Source organism: Vipera ursinii, assembly GCF_947247035.1.
Source record: "Vipera ursinii genome assembly, chromosome: 8".
NCBI classification, from domain to species: Eukaryota; Metazoa; Chordata; class Lepidosauria; order Squamata; family Viperidae; genus Vipera; species Vipera ursinii.
The window spans coordinates 22,907,463-22,932,292 of record NC_139519.1 but is presented as its reverse complement, the minus strand read 5'-3'; the positions used below and the strand labels follow the sequence as shown (position 1 = coordinate 22,932,292).

Sequence of the window (24,830 nt, the reverse complement as noted above, 5' to 3'; positions counted from 1 at the left end):
GGTCGTAAGTCACTTTTTTCAATGACGACATAACTTTAAACGGTCAGTAAACAAACTGTTGTAAGCCGAGGAGTTGCCTGTATTTCATCCTGGAGTGAAGGATCACTCATCAGAACAAATGGCCCTGATTCAGCTCTACAGTTTATCTCAAGCAAGCATGCTCTTCTACGCTTTATAACCAGAGATTACACTCCGTGGATTCTCACGAACCAAACCTTAGCTAAAGCTAAACCTTAACTAAAAATGGATGGGGTTTTTAAAAGATTCAATGAGCTTCAAAAGACCTTAAGTAAAACATAAGCAGGAAATCAATTCTCATCAGCTGAAACTTCCTAGGGAAAGTGCAGGATCTTCCTTCCTCCTTTCCTCTCAACGGACAGATTGACCAGGTTGGAAAACCAAGTCACATATGAAAAACACTTTAGGATCTGTTTTTTTTAAAAAAAAGCAGACATAATCATTTCTTACTTTGCCTCCCTTAAATATAAATGAGAGAGAATAGATTCGGGAGTTATGATGCGTAGCTGCTACACCAACCTGATTTTAATTGCTCCAAATGGTCTAATAATGCTATTAAATTCAGGGTAAGTAAAACAGTTGGTCAGTAAGTGAGGAGGGGGAACCAAGCTGTTGCATCAGGTGGCTTTAATGAGATTTTTATATAAGCGCTTGTCATGGAGAGACTGTAAGCAGAAAGCTACCTTCACCCAAATGGCTCTGGACTTCTTCCAGACCATATGCAACGTCCAGATTCTGTAGAAATTGAAATCACCTTTATTTAATTCTCAGAAGTTGAGTTGTCTCAACTCTGATCGTATATCTGACTTGGAATATCATCTGTCAGACTATTTTAAGGTTCCTTGATTCTTATTTTGAACTTTTATGAGGAGACTTTAAAATAATTTTACAGACTTTGATTTGTTCTTCCCGTCATCCTGAGGCTCAGCCGGACATCCTAAGGAAGCAAGACCAGGCTGGGAGGTGTTGAGCTGCCTTTTTAGAGCACCGTGTGATCCCATCTTTAGCATACTAATAATGAAAGCTAAACACAACATCAAGGGGTTTATTTGCACCCACAGTACAATCACCGTTATCTAATGCCATTGCTTTAATTATTGAAGAAATGTTCGTTCTTGATTGTTTACTTTCTGTAGGACAAACACAAGGGAAGGAAGCACATTGGAAATGGGCAGAGGGGCTGGTTGTCCTCTGATTTATGAGGATGCAATGAAAGTGGAACCGAATATGTTTCCCTCGGCTCAGATTTTCCTATTTAGATTTAGTACAGGGATCAGCACAATTGGTTGCTTGGAAATAGCAAGAAAAAAATTTCTAGAAAAGCAGGTCAGAACCACAAGAGATGGTCAAGGACCACTCAGTTCAACAGTTTTATTGTATCGCGTCTCTGTGCATTTGTACATGTGGATAAATTGTCACTAATTATGACATCACAGAATATCAAATCTTCTGGAACAAACTGTTGATAGGTATATTCGATCTGGTGCTTTTGCTGCTTGTAGATAGATTGTTTTCCGTATAAAATCCTGTGGACTATCCTAAAAATTAGGATGGTGTTACTGCACCATCTTCAGAGAGGAAATGGCCATATAAGATAATGCTTGGATAGATAAATGTGGAAGTTCAAGCAAACTTTTATTCATGCTTTTTCCTTTCTTACTCTAACACTGCCACCTATAGGACGAGTGAGGGACAGTCATTAAATGGTGAAGCTTTCATTGAGGTGACCCTTCCAAACAAATTGATGCCATCAAGCACAAAGGCTGCCATCACTGAATAATAGGAGTTTTTTTTAATAAGTTCATACTAGATAATAAAAACTCTTTGACAGACATATCATCTATTATATGTGTGTTTCTTGTGATTTGATTTGTTGTTGGACATTTTTTATTACTTTGTTTTTCTTTCTTCTGAACTAAAACTGTTATTTCAGTAGAAGATATGTGGATAGCTAAGAGCCACAGATCTTACTCATCGGTGGGATTTAGCTGTTGTTTCCAAAATTCAGCATTATTTCCCTAATATATTTTTCCTTTCTCGTTTTAAGATCCACTTAGGTTTATTTTTAAAGGAATTAATGATTTTTTTCCTTAGAAAATAAATGTCATTCAGATTAATAAAATTGGCTTCAAATTCAGAAATAAGATGTTGAACCAAATCCTTCTAATTTTTTTATTTTTTTTAAAGTGTTTTGGAAAGTAATTTCCTTTGGAAAGAAGAGTTGACCTCTGAGTAAACAGTTGTATTTTAAACAGGTGAACACTTTCCAAGCTCTCCTTATCTCAGATGGAACAGCCTCCTTTGCCATGTTCAATTATGAAGAAATTAACTGGACCACAGGAACTGCGAGTGGAGGAGACCCTCTAACTGGTCTTGGTGGTGTGATGGCCCAGGTAGGATAATTAGATGACCATACTGGGCTTCCTTTTCACACGACAGCTCTGTATGCAGCATCCATGGGAAAAGATTACTTACATTTTACCAAGAAAATAAAGACCTAAATAGCCAATCTTGGTTTGACTGTTCTTTGGGATGATCAGGGGATAGTCAATTATCACTGTCTGAGTGTGTGTTTGCAAGAATCCAAGCATTGTAAACTTGCTTGCACTAGAGCTGTGCAAAACATTCTGAAATCAATGCACTGAAATTCAGATTATTTTCAATATCCCTGGAATGGTAGGCCATTCCGAGGAAAGAAAGTTTCAGCTTCAAAATCTTTTTCCTTTCTCTGCTGAATATTATTGACATGAAGTATTTGACACACACTATTATTGCTGGTCAGGTGTTAAAAACAACAACACTAAAATCCAAGGGAGGTTGCCTGACTCCCGTCAATAAACACAGAAGGGGTATATGTGATGGTCTGCTGGAATGACCTTGGGAGACGTAGGAAGACTCAGCCTAGGAAATGGCTTGAGAAGAAGCAGTTCAACCCACAGGTGGGGAAGAACATGGGAAACATTTCCCAAAGGACCCTCCCTAGTTTTCCAGAGACTGAAAAGAGAGGAAGGGAGAAATGTTTAGCCTTGCAAGATTCTGTTAATGTAGCATGCAATAGAGATGGTGCTAGTGATCCTGGTTATGTTCGTTGCCTGGATTTACTACCAAGGGCTAAAAATACGCCACATCTTTTTCCTGTAATTTCTGGGTCTGCGGGAGGAGAGAGCTCTTTTCCTCCCATAATTCTCAGAGCCTGAAGTGCGCATGCCATTGACTCTATGGACCCCAGGCCACTTGAGGTTTTACCGTAATACAGTGGTGAGATGTTAAGGTGTGACAGGTGTTTTGTCTTCAAAAGAACATAAGTTCATTTGGGAGGAGAAAAGCATCAAAGATGAAACTCACCAGGTGACATTCCAGATAAGTTGACGGTGACTCTCCTTTTTGGTCTTCTAGGCTGGTTTCAATGGTGGAAACAGTACCAACTATTTTAGCATTCCTGGTTCCAGAAGCCCAGACATTGTCAACATCAAAGAGACCACCAATGTCAATGTGCCAGGTCGTTGGGTATTCAAAATTGATGGGAGGGAAATTGACCCAGCCAACGGATGCAGTTTTAGAGGTAAGCAAATATAGGAAGCTGCTTGTGTCAAGATGAATCATTTAAAAAAAATTCAGACAGTTTTGCCAAGAAATGTTGCTAAAGATGGAACTGGACATTGTATGTCTAATGATTCACAATACCTCCACTTTATCTGAATGTTTCATGTGCAACATTCTTCTCACATCCTTGTTCATTAGACCACATCAGCACCCTAAATATCTCTAACATGCTTAATAGAGCTGGCACTGCCTCCTAGACGATAAAATTAATTTTAGGGCGCACTGGAGGGTTTTTTTTTCCTGTGGGTTACTCTCAAGCTGAGAAAGCAACACAGCTGCCTCTTCTCAATTTGAAGTGAGTTAATAATGATTTTAAGTGTGCTCTCCCATTTGGATTGTTTACATTTTCTCTTCTGTGGTCGCATGTCTTGATTGTCTTCGGTGTGGAAAGGCAGAATATAAATGGAACATATAACCCCTTCCTGCTATTTAGTGACAAACGCAGACAGAATTTCAAGAGCAATATGACTTTTTTCTTCAAAGAATTCCTGGGGGAAATCTGAAAATGGTAGTTCTTCGTGGGAATTCTTCCCCAAATGCAATTTGTGTGACATTGTCGTCATTTATAGCTCATTGTCGCTATGTCTTAATGTTATCCATCGGCATTGATTGTCATTAGTATAAAGTGCCATTCAGCTTTTATCTTGCTAGGCCAGATAATGAAGAACAAATCTAGCTGAGGCCGTTAAGAGCTTTTCATATATATATATTTTTAAATGGTCTTATTAAGTGCAGTGTAGAACAACAGCTAATGACCCTCTTTTACCGGTCTACTATAGAGAGCGTCCTCTCATATGGTATTGTGGTTTGGTATGCTGGTCTGACAGCCACGGACAGGAAAGTATTACAGAGGGTAGTGAGCACAGCACAAGACATTGTGGGTTGTCCCCTGACACCACTGGATGACATTGTCAGGGCTCGTTGCCTTGGAAGAGTGAGGAAGATCCTCAGGGATGACTCACACCCTGGACGGTACCTCTTTACTCTCCTACCATCCGGTAGGAGATATAGGAGTATAGCCAGCCGTACCAACAGGCTGAAAAATAGCTTTTATCCATGGGCTGTTAGACTTTTAAATGGGACATAATCTTATGCAGAATTGACTTGGGAGGCCGGTGTGTGGTGTAGTTGGCTCACATGGTGTGGTAGGATGGAGGGTTTGTTGTCACTGTGTGTTGGGGGGAGAGAGCACGGGGCGAGGCTCAGCTAATCTCAATGTACACACGTTGTACTTTGACAATAAAGGTTTATTATATTATTATTATCATTATCATTATTATTATTATTATTATTATTATTATTATTATTATTATTATTATTATTATTATTATTATTATTGTTCTCTCACTTCCTATCTGTGCTAATAGTAGTTAACAGAGGCATGGATAAACCATATTACTCTATCAGAACAAAAGGTAGCCAAGAATCTGGCAATGTTTTAATAAATGTAATGTATTGTGATATTAGCATATCGGTTTCATGGGCTGCAAGAGAGAAGGGGTTAGTGTAAGCACTGCATACCACCAGTTAGCCAAGAAACATAACCCCAATCTGATCCATTTCTCGTAGATCCAAATAAATCCAAAATCCCAATGGAATGCTGAGATACAGATTTAACAAATTCTTTGTTGTTATTATTAGTATCACCATTGTTACCATCACCTTCCATTGAATTCATGGAAGCAGACCTCATAACCACCATTCATTTTATTCTCACCACAAATCTGATTTAATTTTTCCCAACCTGGGCAATCTCCAGATGTGTGGATTTCAGTTCCCAATGTTCTTTACAATGACCAACCTGGCTACAGAATTTTGAGAGGTGAAGTTCCACCTGCTTGGAGGGCATCCTGAAACCACATCAAGTCACAACATGGAGATGGGTTGTCATAATTACAAAAAACAAAACAAACAACCCCCACCCCCCAAATGCAGGCTATGAACAGGTACAGTGACAATGAATTTGTGAAGAAGTAAATCCATTCCTTATTCTTACTGAGTCCAGTTGCAAAGTGTCCATTTCTTGTATGAGTTTTAGCTCTGTTGCTTTGTAATAGAAATTTCTCTTGGACACCAGGGATGTTGAAATACAGAGATGTCACAAAGGCAGTCTCAAAACATCCGCCTGAGCTGCCCTTAGAATCTGCAACATGCAGAGTCCTTTCAAAAGAAAATAAAGTGATTCTTTTTCATTATTGCTTGCTAGTTAAAATTTCTTGTGTTAGGTCTTTAAAATAGCCACCCGGAGAGCCTGTTCATCTTCTCTTTACAAATGCAACTGTTCAGAAAATAAAAGGAGACTTGTCTGCCTCCAGGGAGGTGGTGGAAGGATTAAAATTCCTCCCAACTTCTAAATTATGAAGTTTTACAGCATTCTAGTCCCAATGTTCAAGTTCTGGTGCGAAAGTCTGTTTGAACTCCATGCAAGAGTATTGAGATTGTTTTGGAGCTTTCAATTTCATCAAAAGAGTTCCATTAATAAGAGGATCCCAAAGCAAAAGGAGTTTTGCTATCATTGGGGAGTATCATTTGCACAACCAGATGCTTGCAAATATGAAACAAATTGAAATTATGGAGACATTTGGGATGGATCCACCGCACGGTCATTTGGAGCCCAGGTTGGCCCAAAGGCTAGGTGCCGGTTGGTGGGGCTTTAAGTGAGGATGATGGAAGAGGGGATGAAGGCAAGAAAGCAGATGGAGAAGGTGAGCAAGTGAAAAAGAGAGAAGGAAGGAGTAAGAAAAGGGAGAGATGATCAGAGCTAGCAAGTCTCGGGATCAGTCAATTTGGAGTCAAGTACAAAATGAAGCATTTTGAATGACCAAAACTCCCAGTGTTTAGGAGTCTAATTCAGGCTTTCCAAAGGCCATTGTTAAAAAATAAATGGGAACCAAAGATCCTTACTCAGCAAGTTACGGTAACCTCTATCGACACAACCTGATAGACATTTTATTCTTGCTTTGTTTTATAATGATGGTTACAGGCACAAGCAATACATTATTTTTGTGTGTGCAATAATTAGCTATGTGTAAGACAAAGAGGCAGACACCCACCTCATTAAGAGTTACAGTCAAAACCATTGTGGCTGTTGTAAAATATGAAGTCTCCAAAGTTGCACTGTTTGATGTTTAATTAGTGCTAATTCATATGGAAGGAAAAACGAGTCTAAACAGGCAATTAACACCCCTTGAGCCGCAGACGTTACTCACCCATTATTAATAGAATTAAGTTATAGCAACCGTGGCATGTTTGGGATATAATTCATGCTGCATCCACCTGGTTGTTTTTAGAAGCCAGCCAGTTGTCATTTAACTGTGGTCAGTGCCCTGTGATTTAAACATGAGATTTCTTTTTCCAATTTTACATTTAGAGAGGATGCTGGCTCAACTCCTGTGCCTGGGCCTTAACACATTGAAGCTCTACTGAGGGGAGAAAGTAGAAAACCTTGGATTAAGCTGGACCTCCGATGGATGTGGTTTTCCTGGAAGCTATTCTGATACAACCTTGCCTTTTTCCAAGATGGTTTTCTGACTTCACCAACTAGTTTATAATCTTGGGATTTCTCCCATTCATGTCCTAACCAAGTTGGTCCTTGCTTAACCTGCCAAGAGCAGCCAAGGTTAGCTAGATTCTGTCACCAACTTTAATAAAAAGCTTAGCCTAAAGGAGGGATGTCCAACCATGACAATTTTAAGACCCATGGCCTTCAACTCCCAGAATTCCTCAGCCAGCCATGCTGACTGGGGATTTCTGGGAGTTGAAGTCCACGGGTCTTAAAATTGTCATGGTTGGACACCCCTGGCCTCTAGCCTTGATGGTCACCCCTGCATTAACCAGGTTTGATTTGTTTAGCCGATCCGGTGCGTTGATGAAATCATACATATATGGGAAATATGATGATGCAAATGCAATGGAGGTAAGATGTGCCTTAATATGCCAATGGCAAGGTGACTTAATATGTCACATTACAGTTTTGTGATAGTACTTCAGTGTCAGCGATTAAAGCTACTAGTTTCTCAAATACACATCCCACACTGGAAAAAAATGCTGTCTAATGCTCTTTGGGACACTTTCCAAGCTTTTAAAGCAGATTATAATATTTAAAAAGTAGTTAAGTCAGGGCTCTCTTGCAGAGTTAATAAACCACCCTCCTCTCCTTCAGATACTTTGCACAACACCTTGTCTCACTGAAGGTATATATGGCAATGAAAATGGGAAGTATGATCCAAAACATCAGTAGACTACCCTAGGAAGCCTAAGAGTAACCCTAGTTCTGGTCATCTCTGCTTTCACTTTTTGCAAATATGGATAGGCAGCAAATCGGACTGATCAGGGTTCAGTGGACTTGTGAATAGAAATATGTGTGCTCACCCTTTCTAGAAGGAATCTAAAATTCCAGTCTTTCTTGATTTATCTTCTCATTTATACCTCGGATTCTTGCTTGGAACAGTGAAGATGACCTTGTTCCAAAGGTGCATTTTCAAAAGGCAGCTGGACTTGGTTTTTCCTCCAAGACGTTTTGCTTAGACTTCTCGGATGAGAAGTGAAACATCTTCAAGGAAAAAGAAAGACAGTCCAGTTGCCTTTTGAGAAAGCTCCTTTCCATAGACATGAAGATGACCTTGATTCTATGGTTTGTTCTAGGCCAATTTCTCCGTCAAGGGGAGATCTTCTGGGAAAGCGCTAACTGCTCCACCAAGTGCCGTTGCCTGGATTTCAACAACGAACTCTTCTGCCAGGAGGTGTCCTGTGGCCCTTATGAAATCTGCGAGGCGAAGGATAAATTCTTCCAGTGTGTGTCAATGGAGAGCAGCACCTGTGTGATCTTTGGAGACCCGCACTACCATACCTTTGATGGCTTCCTTTTCCATTTCCAAGGGTCCTGCTCCTACTTGCTTGCCAGGCAGTGTTGGCCAGGATCCAGCTTGCCCTTCTTTAGCGTGGAAGCTAAAAATGAGAATCGTGGTGGTTCTTCTGTCTCCTGGCTGAAGGACATCTCCGTTGAGATCTATTCGCACAAAATCGTCATTCCCAAGGGCAGCTTTGGGAAGATTATGGTGAGATTCGCCCTCACGTACTGAGAGGATATGTACGTGTTTCACCCTCAGGATGCGCTTGTGGGAACCACAGCTGTAGAGAAAAGCGAATTCTCTACGTCTTTGGGGGATTTTCATAGAAGAAAAAATATTCACGCAGGAAAAGGAAGAGCTGTGCCTTCTTCACTTGCCCCTGTGATGGGTCTGAATATCCCAAAAGTCATTGCCTAGATGATGTCATGACATCATTCCATTATCTGGATGTATCTGGAAAGAAATTTTAAAGGGGGAAAAAGCAGCCCACAGTAAAAACATGCAGCAGTGAGCCAGCTTAGAAAATAGAAGTTTCTGTTAATTTCTGGGATGTTTTGATTATTATTATTATTTTCATCTAATGGCAATAATATGGATAATGTCACATCACAGAATCAGCTTTTTTCCAACTAATGCCCACCGTATAGGTTGGCTTTCATCTTCTGTAATCTTCCAGGCAGGCAACCAGGGACATTAGTAAAAACCTATGCTGGAAGTAAAATCCAACATAGTTTGAATGCACATTTTCTTTCACACAGTATCCTTTCAAGGTTATTATTTGGGATAATAGAAAAGTGTGCTTGTCATCTTCAGTCTGCCAGAAGTCCAGGTTAATCCCCAGAAATAAGCATCTGCTTAGACAAATCATTCAAGCTGTGATGTCTAGCCAACAATCCCAAGCGGGGACTGGCTTTAGAGCAATTTTCTAACAGCTGATCCCAAAAAAGGTTTGCAAGAAACAATAATTCAGTAATTGGGTGTGACATGTTGTGACATTGTTCTTCAATCCTCGGTGTTACATCATATGTTTATGATAGGAAAATATAGCTACTCTTGGGAGAAACTATGGCTGAGTGCATGTGCTCCATAATTTTGTAATGGTATGTGGGAATGATGCTGAGAGACATGGGGACAAGTCATAGGCAGAGTGACAGGCAGGTAAGAGGCTGCTTAGCTCACAACAGGAATGTGGACATGGCAAACATCTCAGAAGGACCCTCCCTAGTTTCTTGGCTATGAAGGAAATGGAAGACATGTATTTTCAAATTTGCAAGATTGATGTCAGCCTTTCCAGGTAGACCAGTTAAAAAGCACACTCTGAAGAACCCTGTTCTATTTATTATAAGCCTATATAACAGAATCATGCAAGTCTGAGTGTACGGATCTCCCGCTGTCTTTTTTTAGAGCCTGATAAGTCATGAGGAAATCTTTCTGAGATTTTTTTCCTCTGCCTGTTGTTCAGTTGCTGGCTCCCCTTCCTCTTATCTGATCACAGCCTCTTATTGGACTTTTTTTATTTATTTTTTATTTTAATTCCATTTATATCCCACCCTTCTCCTTGACTGCAGTGCTTTCCTCTGTCTTCCAAGTTCATACCCACAGGCCATTACAAATTCCTTCTACTAGAGCAGAGGTCTGCAAACTCGGCAAGTTTAAAACTTGTGGACTTCAACTCCCAGGATTCCCCAGCCAGTGTGGCTGACTGGGGAATTCTGGGAGTTGAAGTCCACAAATGTTAAACTTGCCAAGTTTGGAGACCCCTGTACTAGAGGGTCCTGAGCCTACTCAATTACTGTCTGGGGAATTGAGGTCTTGTTTGATTCTCTTTTTTTCCCCTCCTCTCTAACACAGACATCGTTACTGCCTTAGGATTAGACTTAGCAATTCGAAACTTTCTTTACATTTTTTTTCTTTTTGCACTACCTCAAAAAATATCAGCTGCTTAATTTGTATTGACAGTGATAATTATAGCAGTAGAAGATTCATCTACAATGATAGTAAATAAATCCATTTTTAATCATCTCATTTTGGACAATGATGATGATAAACATTAACTTTATATCCATGTCACAGATAGATGATTTGGTCATGTCTCTGCCTGTCTTCTTGGAGCTGGGAGCCATAAAAATCTATCAGAGTGGCATGTCAACCGCTGTGGAAACTGACTTTGGCCTTTTGGTGACATATGATGGCGACCATTATGCTGCCATTTCAGTTCCTGGTTCCTACATTAATGCTACCTGCGGCCTATGTGGGAACTACAACAAGAATCCTGAAGATGACGTTCTGCGCTCCGATGGGAAACTGGCCACTTCTGTCCTGGATTTGGGAGAAAGCTGGCGGGTTTACCATCCTGAATGGAAGTGCTCGCCAGGCTGCTTAGACAACTGCAGTCTTTGTGACATGGCGATGGAGTCTCTCTACTTTGGCTCCGAGTACTGTGGCTTCATCAACAAAACTGGAGGCCCTTTGTGGGAATGTGGGGCCATTGTCGACCCCACAGCGTTTGTGCACAGCTGTGTGTATGATTTGTGCAGCATCCGTGATAATGGCACAGGAGGACTTTGCCAAGCCATTCAAGCCTACGCCTTGGTTTGCCAGGCCTTAGGGATCCCGATTGGAGACTGGAGGGGGCAGACGGGATGCGGTAAGTCACCAAGCATTTGCTTTTCAGACAGATACAGACCCAGCAAAATTTCAGGGCTCACCTGCTTCGTGCAGGGATTCCAGTCCATCAACTTTTACTTGGTCATCCTGAGTTAGGAAGGAAGGACATGTAGAAAGGACATGAAGCATATGATTATCAGAGGCTAAGGAGAGAAACCAGCTCCTGAGGAAAAGTTCCTGGCTATAATTTGGCCAAACAGTAGAAATGGGAGGTTTAGTGTCCTTGAAGGATGCTTTTGTCCATATTTGAATCACAGAAGTCCCAGAAAGAGTAACAATAAAAAGGTTTCATAATAAATTATTCATTCATGACCTGAGGGACCCTCTCTTAACTTAGCCATTCATCTGGCCATTGGTCTATATCCTTTTAAGCTTTTTTTTAAAATTGCATCATGGGTAAATTAGACTACAATTAATGGTGAACAATCTGGTCATAACTTCCTGCCTATATTTCTTTTCCTTCATCACTTTTTGTCTGCGTTTCTTTCTGGTTTGTAGTCCCTTGGAAAAAATACATGTTCAGTAAGCCTCCCTTGATTCAAACTCAACTCTTGGTGACTTCACGCATAATTTTCTTGGCAACTGTGTAGAAGTAGTTTGAGGTTGCTACCTAGGGCTTGGGTTTTTTCAAAGGGACTCACATCCAAATAGGAATGAGACATAACCTTGTATAGCTTCTTTCAAGGTCAGTCAAAGTTGACTCAGTGCTACCACCAAATTGGAAACTCAATATGTCCATCATTCTGAATCGGCAACTGCTGTATCAACTAAATCGACTGTTCTGTTTGTCTTTTTCAGCAACAGCTGTAAACTGCCCAGAATTCAGTCACTACTCCATCTGTACTAGTAGCTGCCCAGCCACCTGCTCGGTCTTAACGGCCCCCTTGAACTGCAACTCTCCTTGCACTGAAGGCTGTGAGTGCATTGAAGGCTACGTTCTCAGCACCGACACCTGTGTCCCCGTTCAAGAGTGTGGTTGCGATGTGGATGGCCGCTACCATGCCGTGGGGGAATCCTTCTGGGCTTCTGTGGATTGCACAGTGCAATGCTGGTGTGAAGAAGGAGGAGATGTCAACTGCTTCAATGCCACTTGCCAGGAAGGAGAAGTGTGTACAGTTGAGAAAGGGTATCAAGGGTGTTACCCCAAGCGGGAGACTTTGTGTTTGGTATCCCAGGATCAAGTCCTGCACACTTTTGATGGAGTTGGCTTTGTTTATCCCTTGGACAATTCTTATACCTTGGTAAAAACATGCCCAGACAGGCCCACCTACCTGGAAGTGGACATCAGCAAAAAGAAACCAGACTCAAGTTCTGACTGGCTTCGTACCTTGATGATCCAGATTGCCAATCAAGATGTTAAGATTGGGGGTGTAGACAACTCTGAAATCAAGGTAGGGATTTTCTGTGGGTGGGGGGCTTAAGTCATTGCTCTTAATAGCAGGAAACCATTTAACAGCACAGCCTTGACAAATGTTCACGAGCCAGTTATATTCAGAGGGACCTTGTTACAAATGTGCAACCATCTGTAGGTTGGAGAACTAAAATAGATCAACTGCTGGCCAAATTATTTTCTTAACCTGAAGGGGAGAGGCAAGTCACTGAAAACTGACCAATATAGGAAACAAGCAGATACTATAAGCACATGCACGGCCATCCTTCTTCCCCCAGATGGGAAAGTCTGGAGGATAGTTGATGTCAGAGAATGTCGTCTGCTGGCCCCCAGGGGGAGGTCCTTCTCTGTGGGCGCCCCAGATTTACGGAATCGGTTGCCGGTCGAGCTCCGGATGGCGCCCGACCTTCGCTCCTTCCGACGTGATCTGAAGACCCACTTATTTGAACAAGCCGGCCTGGCCTGATGGGGGATGAGTTGGGATTTTACTGTTGTTTTTAATATATCTATTTTTGTTTTAGCTGGGCATTGTGTTTAATTCTTTTTAACTTTTGTATCTTTGTATTTTTATATGTTTGCCCTGTTCACCGCCCTGAGTCCCTCGGGAGAAGGGTGGTATATAAATAAAATTATTATTATTATTATTATTAAACCAACAGATAGGAGGGAGGTGACTGAAACAAACTCAGAAGATGAAGTGCTAATGGAGAAATCAAATTTTGGGAGAGGATGGTGCAGGGAGGATGATTCATGATCAAATGGGGTATTTTGTTGCCCTTCATTGTGTCTGCTACCCGTGCTTCTTTAACCCCGGTGAAAATTCCTCTTGGTTCTTTTTTTCTAACTCTGCAGAGGCAAAGCTTCACATATGTTCAGATGTCTCATTAGCTGCATCTGGTGCTGACATTTTCATGCCACTAGACAGTTGCCTGTCAATTTTAATGCTCATAATGGAAGATACAGGAAGAGTTTAGAGACATGATCAAACAACCTCTGTTTGGCTCTGCCCTTGCTGACCATTGAAATAATTGCTTGTGTCTTCAAGTTAAAAGATACCTTTGCTTCTCGGCTTTCCCCAAATGTGAGATTCTTTGACAGAGACAGAACTTCTCTGTTCTTTACAGATGTCCAGCTTTGATTCTCTCCCACTCCCCACCCAAAGGACTAAATCTGAAATGGCTGATAGTTGCAGGAGTACAATTAAAGAACTTTTCAAAGGACGAAACTAGTAGGCCTGCCTACTCTGGTCTGACAGAGCATTGGATTGTGGGCTTTAGAGAGAGATGCGTTTTGATTTGGTCCCCCAGCTTGAAGTCTTCCAAATGGCTGTGGGCTAAAGGTCTTTTGAAAGCTGGGGAGGGGCAATCTCCATGCATCCAGAATATTTCAAATTGAGAAACATTAGCTTGGGCTTTAATAAAGAAAGAATTAAACTCTTCTTGTAGCCTGAAGCCATCTCATTGACCAGAGCTTCTATTTACATAGCCAACAAAATAATGCCAGACTTGATGGGATCAATAACTATTAGACTTGATGGCAGTGGACTGTCTCTGAAGGCCATCTGTTGGGAGCTTAGTGTGCTTCCTTGTGCAGTTGGTTGACCATTAGGCATACAGACTTTTGGACTAGTCAGGCCAGGGGTCCAATCCAGCAGGGGGCAATTTATGTTCTTATAACCTGAAAATTGCATTCATGTAATGGAGTTGGATAGAGAACCTGGGCTATCTATCTCTGCTTTCTCTCTATGTTTTGGATATCCAAGCATGTGGATAATGGTCCCTTTGTGCAGAATTTCTGATAGAATATGATAAAAGGTAAATGAGTGTAAATATACATGTTTGTCTTGCTGGAATCTAGATGGCTATTCTTACAAGCAGCTGGGTCAACATTAATATAGGGTTCCCCTACAATTGATGGAAATGCTTTTCTTTTTGGAAAAATGGTACCATGTGCAATTTGTGTAATATAAATTCATGACTGCCCACTCCTCGTCTTGCAACCTTTGTGTAGTCAATAATGCTGGTGTAGATTACTTGATTCCTCGGGAAAACCAGCAGATCCCCTCCATTGGGGGAAAAAAAAACATGGAACAAGATTGCTTTCCTTGGTTTTGCAACCTTTCAAGAAACTCAGTTCTACTCTTCTAAATGCACAGCCCTGTAGAAATGTTGCTTTCCAGTGGCCTTGTGGGTGACACTGCCACCAGGCGGATAGAAGTGCTTTACCAAAAGGAAGCAACCGAGAGTTTATTTTAAACATATTTTCCACGCCAGCAGCACTGCTGAATGTGTCTCCTGGTATGTATGAACATAACACGTGATTCGAAAGCAGAGGAAAGATGTTTTCTATTCTATTGTCTCCTCTTGCCAATCTCATGATGACATTGCATTGTAAGAAAAAAAAATAAAAACCAACAATCTTGGATAGTATCTGCTCTAATTGCCAGAATCTTTTTTGTGTGTATGCCTTCCACCCATGTCAGTTGTGTTTTATGATCTTTCCAGTAAGTCTGTCTGTCTCTACAGCAACTCTTGCTTCTCTCATATTTCTATCAAATCAAGTGTCTCCTTCTCAGCTTTGGGTCATCTATTTTCTTTTTGAATGGCTGACATCTGAAGTTTTCCTGAGTATCAAAAATCTAGTACTGTCACTCTGTGATAACGGCATGAGCTGAAGGCAAAGCTTGGCTTCCAAGAAGAGCTTGTAATTCCTTTCAGGCAGAGAAATCCATACAGATCATCATCCCAATCCAAAACAGTTGGCATTTACTCTTAAATTTAATGAAAAATTGCTATATAATGGGAAAAACTTAAAAATGTCTTCAAGTCCTGCTTTCTGGGTAGCCCAAATTTAAATGCCGATAGCTTATGTTTGGCAGAAAACCTCAGCTGTAGACATACAATTTATCTCCACATGAAGTATGCCTTCTTGTTGACTTCCATTGCTCAAATCTGCTGATGCCTCAATAATCAAAGGAAGAACAGGAAGATACCGTGGGATTCTTGAGTTTCTTCATTCATTTGTTGCCTCTTCTTTTCCCTTTTTCCTTTGCAGGTGAATGGATATGAGGCAGATCTGCCATATTTCCATCCTTCTGGGCAACTAGAAATCTACCGAACTAAAAATGGGACAGTTGTTGAATTGGATGGACTCATCCATATCCACTACTCAGACTTGGGTATCTTGGAGATACGTCTCTCCACCACATATTTCAACTGTACTGGAGGCCTCTGTGGCTATTTCAATGGAAACAGCAGTGATGAATTCTGCTTTCCCAATGGGAAATGCACAGATAATCTGGTGGTTTTTATAGATAGCTGGACAACTTTCAATGAAATCTGTAACGGGGAATGTGGTGACCTTCTCAAGGCCTGCAACAATGATTCAGAGCTTCTGAAAGACTATCGCAGCCGCTCCAAATGTGGAGTCATCAATGACCCCACAAACAGCTCGTTCCTGGAGTGCCACTCTGTGGTGAACGTGTCCACATATTACAGGACCTGCCTTTTCCGTCTGTGCCAAAGTGGAGGAAATGAGTCAGAGCTCTGCGACTCGGTAGCTCGCTATGCCAGCGCATGTAAGAACGCAGAAGTGGATGTTGGCCAGTGGAGAAGCTTAAGCTTTTGCCGTAAGTTGGGGAGTGGGAGAGATATCTATCTTCATCTTGTTTCCCATACAAAAAGCTGTTTGAGTATTGGTCAACATCATGGACCTTTTAGGTCAAAAGGCCCTAAGACTTCAATGTTATTAAATAACAACAATCATCATTCTCAGTCTAATGGGATTCCCATTTTATATAGATTAGGACTGAATCCACTAAAAGACTTCTGGGCATTTATGGGAGTTTTCTAAGTTTTATGCTCAAAAAGCATAAAGTTTGTGGAGCCATTAATGAAAGTTAGAAACACAAATCTTAGAAACACTTGCTTGGGCTTACAAAAGTCTACAGTTGGTCCTTAGAATGGTGGCCTTTGACCCAAGAGTCAGGGTTTTATGCTGTCAGATTTCAGGACATGGCTATAAGTCTCTGTTTTTTCAAAAATGTAATTTCATATTCAGGCACTAGTCAACACAAGAAACTTAAGGGTGGGTAGTGCTGAATAAGTCACTTTACTAAAGACAAGGAAGTCACACATAAACAGACATTCCTGATGCAGTATGCAGGAATCAAGGGATATGGGACTTAAGAAGTAACAACAGAGGATAACTAAAATGTGAGAAGGAAGAATTCTTTGTTTTGATCAGCTGGGATAATATTTTTGCTGCCAGTGATACAGATAAAAGGTAAGGTAAAGGTTCCCCCGCACATGCGTGCTAGTCATTTCCGACTCTAGGGGCCGGTGCTCATCTCCATTTCAAAGCCAAAGAGCCAGTGCTTGTCCGAGGACGTCTCTGTGGTCATGTGGCCGGCATGACTAGACGCCAAAGGCGCACGGAACACTGTTACCTTCCCACTGTAGTGGTCCCTATTTTTCTACTTGCATTTTTACGTGCTTTCCAACTGCTAGGTTGGCAGAAGCTGGGACGAGTAACAGGCGCTCACTCTGTTATGCGGCACTCGAGATTCGACCCGCCAAACTGCCGACCTTCTGATCGACAAGCTCAGCGTCCTTACCCACTGAGCCACCGTGTCCCTAGTGATACAGATAAGATAAAGGAAAGATTTAAAATAGCATCTTGCAAAAGCAGAAATAAGTATGGAAATTGAATTAAGTTAAAGAAAATGTAAGCAATCGAATACAATGATCCAACAGGTCATGGTTTCTGTAGAGACTCAAGTCCAGGAACTTAACCTTAAAGGAGTAATAAGAGGCATATTAATTAGGGGCTCCTTTAAAATGGAATATGCAAAAGTTTGCTTCTCCCCATCCCAGAACTCTGATATGTAAGAAGAAAATTCCTAAATCAGCACAAAATCCTCATTGTGCATCTCAATGGTCCATAAAACTCACAAGTCCAGCATAGAGGCAGTGACTTTCTCTATTCTCTGTACCTGACAGCTGGGTTTAAATTTATACTTTAGTGGGGGAAAACTTCATTAGTAACAAAGGATGAGCCTCATGGCTGTAAATGAAATTAAAAGGTTTATTGATAAGCAATGAAAAATAAAGCCATCATGGTGCAAATTTAAAGCTGCAAGGAAATTTCATTGAGGTTCAGGCAGCGTAATGTAATACAATGTATAATCAATGCAAGAAGAGTAATAAACACAGCAGGGCAGGGTTAAGAAAAAACTAAAACGCCTTTCAGCTGTTTGAATAAGTATTCAATAAACCAATAATAAAGCAAGTTGCATTTTTAAAAAATCATGCCAGCATATTGACAAGTCTCACATTGTATCTTCTGTAAGGATAAATAATAAAACTCCTTCCCTCCATCTCCCTGCTATTCAAAGATGTACGGTAATATATTAAAGGAAAGAATAATTTGTAACAATCAATCAATCCTATTTCTCACTTTGTGGAAGTCCTTCTCTATAAAGATCAGATCGTTCGTTTCACAACCATCTGTAGATCTGATTTGATAACCCTTCCTGTCTTCCTCTCAACCTGGTTGGGAATTTCTGTATGGGATGAGGGGTTAAGTATGGGTTCTCCTGATTCTAGGCGTGTCTGTGACAGATGTCAAGATGGTAGCTTGGGACCTCCTGACCAAAGTTAAGAGACCAAAGTCCTAACTCTTTTTAAGCGTGTTATGCAAAATAAGGACAGAGCTTTGATTGTGCAAATGGCTACCATCTTGAAATACCTCTATGAACGCCTCTGCTTGACTCAGGTCAAGGCGGCTTCTGCCTCACCCAGAAGATGAGCGCCTGCCCTGTGGAATCAGCTTCCCCTTGAGCTCCGGGTGGCCCCGGATCTCCGGTCCTTTCGTCGTGACCTCAAAACATTTCTTTTCCATCAGGCTGACCTGGACTGATAGGGTTTTTTTTTAAAAAAAATGTTTTTAATATTTTATCACTGGGGCTTGTTAGTTTAATCTTTTTTTAACTTTTGTATTATTGTGTTTTATTGTTGTTAGCCGCCCTGAGTCCTTCGGGAGATAGGGCGGCATATAAGTCCCAAAAATAAATAAATAAATAGATAGAGAGATAGAGAGATAGATAGAGAGAGAGATAGATAGAGAGATAGATAGAGAGATAGAGAGATAGATAGATAGATAGATAGATAGATAGATAGATAGATAATAAATAAATAAATAAATAAATAAATAAATAAATAAATAAATAAATAAATAAATAAATAAGATGGCTTCCATCTGACCACTGACTCCCTTCCTTTTCTTCCAGCTCTTGCCTGTCCTGAGAACAGTCACTTTGAGGAATGCATGTCCTGCTCTGAATCCTGTGACACCCTGAGCATGGGGCCTGTGTGCTTGGACAGTTGTGTGGAGGGCTGCCAGTGTGACAAAGGCTTTGTGCTCCGGGGCACCCAGTGCATTCTCCGTAGCGACTGCGGCTGCAGCTTTGAGGGCCACCATTTCTCCACCAACCAGTCCTTCTGGATGGACATTGATTGTCAGTACTTCTGCTACTGCAATGGCTCCGACAACAGTGTGCGCTGTGAGAACCTCCCTTGCAAAGAGGATGAATATTGCCTGGAGGACAGTGGCCTATATTATTGTCAGGTCCGCACAGATGCCTCCTGCATCATTTCTGGCTACAGCCATTATTTGACCTTTGATGGATTTGCGTTTGACTTTCAGAGCAGTTGTCCTTTGGTCCTTTGCACAACCATTGATCACCAGAGGTCAGAGAAGTCAGATACTTTCCCTCAGTTTACAGTTGTTGCCAAGAATGAGGATCGGGACCCTTCTCTGGCTCTGTGGGTGAAGCAGGTGGAAGTGGACGTTTTCAGCTACAGCATTGTTATCCATCGAGCCTACAAACATACTGTGCTTGTAAGCCAATAGAGAGTTCTTTCCTCCATTGCCTTAATCAGGATAAGCGGTTGAAACCATCCCAAACAAGTTAATTTGGGGGGTTTATGTGTGAAAGTAGAAAGTCCACCAGGTTGAAGTTGACTTTATGGCCTCCTCTTGACCATGTCCATGTCTGTGTAATTTTCTGTTTGTTATTATCTTCTAGTGGGTTTTCTTTTTAACTTTCCTATCTACTCTTAGTTTTCCCAGTGGCATTTCTTCTCGGTATTAATCAGGTCTGACCTAGCTTGGTTGTCCAGGATCAGCTAGGTGTCCAAGTACTATGAACTGAGCTGGATTTTTAACCTGACTGTGAGAAAATCCTGCAGAGATATGGAGACCTTACCAAAAATAAGTAGCAAGCTTCTCATGAGGAGTGAGGGTTTAAACCTGGATTTCCTAAGTCAGCTGGTCTTTTTTGAAGTGTGCCTCCTTCAACTGCCCTCTTTCACTGACTTTTCTTGCATCTTTTTGCAGATCAACAAGGAGCGTCTTTACCTGCCTTTGAAGCTGGGCCAAGGGAAGGTCAACATATTCACCTTCGGATTCCACATCATTATAGAGACTGATTTTGGGCTGAAGGTAGTATATGACTGGAGGACCTTCCTCTCCATCACGATTCCACGGAGCCTCCAAAATAGCACATACGGCCTTTGTGGGAGATACAATGGCAGCCCAGATGATGATCTTCAGACCTCTGGTGGCCTTGTTGTCTCCAGCATTAATGAGTTTGGCCATAGCTGGGCCAAGCGGGACCCCTTTTGCCAGGCTGGTTGTGGTGATAGGTGCCCAACTTGTCGTAAGGTAGAAGGCTTCTGGAAGCCTCAGCAGCTGTGCAGTTTGATTCCTAGCAAGAGCGGTGTCTTCTCCAGGTGCCACAGTAAGGTCAACCCAGCCTTCTTCTACAAGAACTGCTTATTTGACACCTGCATTGATGGTGGTGCAGTGCAGACAGCTTGCAGCTGGCTGCAAAATTATGCCAGCACTTGCCAAACCCAGGGGATAGCAGTCACTGGCTGGAGGAACTTCACCTCATGCTGTGAGTAGAATCTTCTTTCTCCTTCTCCTTCTCCTTCTCCTTCTCCTTCTTCTCCTTCTCCTCCTCCTCCTCTTCCCCCCTCCCCCTCCTCCTCCTGACATTTTGTCTTGATGTCTGGGTTTGCTGGGATTTTCATAGTGCTATTTATTACAGTTTGTATTACAGGCAAATCTAGACATCCTTTCCATCTTAATAAATAAGGTTCAGAAGGCTTGGTTGGGATTATCTTTCTGACTTGTAAGGAGAGATAGAAGGCAGAGCTCCTGGTTTATTTAATCGCAAAAAGAATGAACACCACTAGTTAACTGAATTCCATGCTTCAGTCAACAAACTCCATGGTTATAGTCAATAAGGCACATAAAATCAGCCCATCATCACACTGCTGATTTTGAACAGGTTCATACAAGTACAGCCTCAGTCAAAACAATAAGGTCAGATATAATTGTGGGTTGAGGCTGAGATTGCTTGGGTAACAATTCAGGAAGATCAGAGAGTTGTCCTATGTTGCTTAGTTGCCACCCAGCCTTCTTAATCCTTTCCCAAGATATCTTTGGCCTTCACCCAGTAACTAGAATCCAGATTTGATATGCATTGCTTAGGCAGATCAAAGCATGTATTTTTGGCACACTGCAGTTCTTGTCTGGAAAGATAAAGGTTTAATTTCATCTACCTAAGGCAATTCTTCATTTATCAAATGCAAATGTTATTAGTTTATGCAAGTGAGCAGGAAGCGCATCCATTTGCTGTGAAGAGCTTCTCCTGTCAATAGGTTACCATGCATTGTTCAATTATTCTTCTCACAAATGAAGACCCAGAGCATCTCAGGCAGGCCAACCGTCTGGCAAATCCATTGAAAAGTTGTTTTCCTCACTAATCAGATTTACAGATTAAATTAGTACCGTTTTCTCTCTCTGCAGATTGACAGCCTCCATCAGCCTGGCCTCCTCCACTAAGGGATTCATTAACAGCCCTGAGAAAAATGGAGGCGGGTGGAAGAGAAAAGCTTTGAAATTAGGCATTTCTCTGCTCTTGTCTTGGCCCTTTGGAAGGCTGGGCGGTTCTTCAAATTGTCTCTTTGGCTGGAGAAAGGGAAGAAGTTTTTGAGAAAGCTACAGTGATGTTTTGAGAGCAGTGTAGCATTCAAGCGTGCAGGGATTTCTGTTTTCCAGTTGTTTCTGGACGGAGGCTTTGGTTTTGATACAGCTCAGAAATTCCTTGTTCAAACACAGTGGCATTTTTTTTGGCGGTTTCAAGAAAGGAGTAAGAGTGGTCAAACCCTTGCTACCAAGTTCTCTTTCTCTACTTATCTCTCTCTTATTTTTAATCCCTGGAGTTGATGAACTGGGAAGTAAACATCACCCTCCAAAGGCAGGATTTGATTTCAGGCCTGCCACAGGAGGACAGTGAGGGCAGGCAATATGGACAACTACTTCATATTGCCACCAACTCTCTGAGAAACTTTCACTTTCTTCAAACATTGTAGATTTGGAGACATTTTCTCCAAACCAAAGACCATCTTTCTTGTTCAGGCTTAGTTTATACATAGTAGACCATCTTTTACTAAACCACAGGTAATTCTAGTTGCTCATTCTTAGCTAACCAAGTCCAGAGGAATCTTTGCCCATCACTTGTGAATGCCAGTAAATATGTTTTCCCAATTTAGCTTGGGTAGATGGTTCTCGAGACTCTCAATTACCACAACCAAGATGTTCTTGAGGATTTAAGCTCCTTGGGCATATTATGTCATATAGATGTATATGGGTTCACCACGTTAATATATGACTTCCAGACCAGGATGCACCCATGTTAAGACGTTTTGTCCCATGTGTTCTAGCGGTCAGCTGCCCTCCCAATAGCCACTATGAAAGCTGCGTGAGTGTGTGCCAACCTCGTTGTGCTGCCATCCGGCTGAAAAGTGACTGCAACCATTATTGCGTGGAAGGATGTCAGTGTGATCCAGGGTACGTCCTTAATGGCAAAAGCTGCATTCTTCCTCACAACTGCGGCTGTTACTCAGATGGCAAATATTATGAGGTAAGCCCAGGGTGTCAAAATGGGGTCTTGGGCTGTGAGGATTTTCTGAGTCAGTAACTGGAGGCCTGGGAGATAGTGTTGCCAAAGCAGAGAAGAGATGGGACATGGGTGTCCAGAAGGGTGGGAAAGGGCACGACCACAGCCATTGCACAAATGCCATGATTCAGTATTAAGCATTGCATCAGTCATAGAGATGCAAGTATGCAATGGTGGTGTTTCTGTGACAATGTCACAACGAGTATCTGTGTGTCGTTCTGGCATCATTGTGGCTTGTTTCAGACTCTCCTGGAGTAGGATATGTTTTCTGGATTAGGCATGGCTGGAATTCAACAGTAACAACATAGTTTGGTCTAGTGTGACTTAGAGGTCCAACAATTTGGTCTCATTTCTTTTTGTCTAAAAGACAATATTGGCAGTGAGGTTCTGGAAGAACGTCAGCCAAATAAAGATCTAAATACAATCAGTCTCTCTTTCTCTCTCTCTCTCGTTTTTTAAACAGGATTTCTGTAATACATTAAGGGAGAACATTTTTCTGTCCCCTGTCCTGAGTAGCTTCCATTAAGAGTGTGGGTCTACAATCTACATGAATTCTTCCTATTCTTGCAATAGATACAAAAAAGCAAGATACAAAAAAGCTATTTTTGTTTGTTTTAAAAAAGAGAGTCACTATGTGAAATTCTCCTCCAAGCCTCCTTTGCTTGGTAACGATGCTTTTCTAAACAGGCAGCTGTAAATCTGTGCAGCTTAGCGGCTGCCCCTTTCCAGTGCCCTGTTTCTTTCAGGAGAAATAAGGAGATATTTGCTTTTACACCATCATCTCTGTTTCTTGCGACCTTTAGTATCCAAATCAAGATGCTCACTTCATCTGTACTGAAGGAGCCTTCCTCATCTATATTCATCCAAACAACAATAACCACAATGAGCAAAAAAAAAGATGAGAAGCCTTGTAGAATTTGTGCAAATTATAGTTTTTTTTCCTGCCTTAAACTGCCTGTGGGATTGCTTAGTAAAGAGGTTCTAAATAGGAAGAAAGCAAAGGAAGAGAGATGGAATGTTCTTGGCCTGTTATTGTTTCAACAATAATGCTCCATAGCAGGTTGACTTTGGGGGACGTAAACACAGTTTTTTGGGGAATTGGTTCACGGAGCTTTAAAAAAGGGATTTTGTTTTTTGCAGATAATTTTCAGGGACTGAATTTTCCCCCTCCTATTCCTCTACATTGCCAGTCAATATTGCTGTCAGATTCAGTCTCCGTAGAATGACCTCATAAAGGACAATTCTGGAATAATGCACTGGGTGCTCCTAATAGCGATATAGTTCTATGCAGGATGCAGTACCATTTTAGCATCGGTTTCATCCTCACCATGCAGTGGCACCAGCTCTCAATAATGGGATGATACGTTCAGTCTTTTTTTTCAAGGGAGAGAGGGAAATATAAGAAGATAGCAGCTTTGTCATGTTCTCCGCATCCCTTGATGGACCCAGAGGAGATCCTTACCTGTCGTTTTCTGATTTCTGATTCTCCAGAATTTATTCTCTCAGATTAGTGCAGAAGAGGCCATAAATTCATAGAAAAGACATTTCATTCGCAGAGGAAAACTAATAAATGAGAAACAAAGGGGATTAATCAAAGTGAAAGATGATTGTGAGTAGGTTTTATTTTGACATGGGGATATTAAATGTTATTTCTGAGTTAGTCATCAATCTGGTGATTATTTTTCAATGGGACAAGTTGATATTTCTTGGTTCTTGTCCCAATAAATTACTTACCTTGTCTTACATCTTCTAGGGATCAATCAATAATCCGCATCAATTTTCTATGGTTTCATTCATAAAGCTTTTTCTCCATTACCCTGTCTTCTTCTCCTCTTCATTTTTTTGCCTCAGTTTATGTATATAGGTTTCCCCAATATGCACATTTTTCTTTCCTAAAATATTAATTTATATACCTATTCTAACCAAAGGTCTGCATTTTTATGTGCTTTCCAGTATGGCATTGATATATTTATTGCATCATATCAAGGATGCTGCTAATCCAAGCAAGGCAACAATGGGCCACCAACACAAATATCAGACCAAATAAGTAGTTGTTTTTTTAAAAATTCCATTTATATCCCGCCCTTCTCCGAAGACTCAGGGCGGCTTACAAGCTTATCAGTAGCCTTCATTCTATGTATATGCCTGCTTGTTAGGGCTTTCACACACACCCCAAGCGGCATTATTACAAAGTCAGCTTATTGCCCCCAACAATCTGGGTCCTCATTTTACCTACCTCGGAAGGATGGAAGGCTGAGTCAACCTTGAGCCT

At 41.3% G+C, this 24,830-nt stretch overlaps 1 protein-coding gene across 1 annotated transcript in view; it reads left to right on the top strand.

Moving 5' to 3' along the window:
* The window catches only part of LOC310643935 (alpha-tectorin-like), a 41,073-nt gene that overhangs the window by 7,294 nt on the left and 8,949 nt on the right, over positions 1 to 24,830 (top strand). The window contains exons 4-12 of the mRNA XM_083368635.1: positions 2,274 to 2,411; positions 3,415 to 3,580; positions 8,266 to 8,678; positions 10,545 to 11,118; positions 11,937 to 12,529; positions 15,583 to 16,156; positions 18,818 to 19,428; positions 19,927 to 20,488; positions 22,323 to 22,522. Coding sequence (XP_083224761.1) covers positions 2,274 to 2,411; positions 3,415 to 3,580; positions 8,266 to 8,678; positions 10,545 to 11,118; positions 11,937 to 12,529; positions 15,583 to 16,156; positions 18,818 to 19,428; positions 19,927 to 20,488; positions 22,323 to 22,522 — 3,831 coding nt within the window. The remainder of the gene's footprint in view (positions 1 to 2,273; positions 2,412 to 3,414; positions 3,581 to 8,265; positions 8,679 to 10,544; positions 11,119 to 11,936; positions 12,530 to 15,582; positions 16,157 to 18,817; positions 19,429 to 19,926; positions 20,489 to 22,322; positions 22,523 to 24,830) is intronic.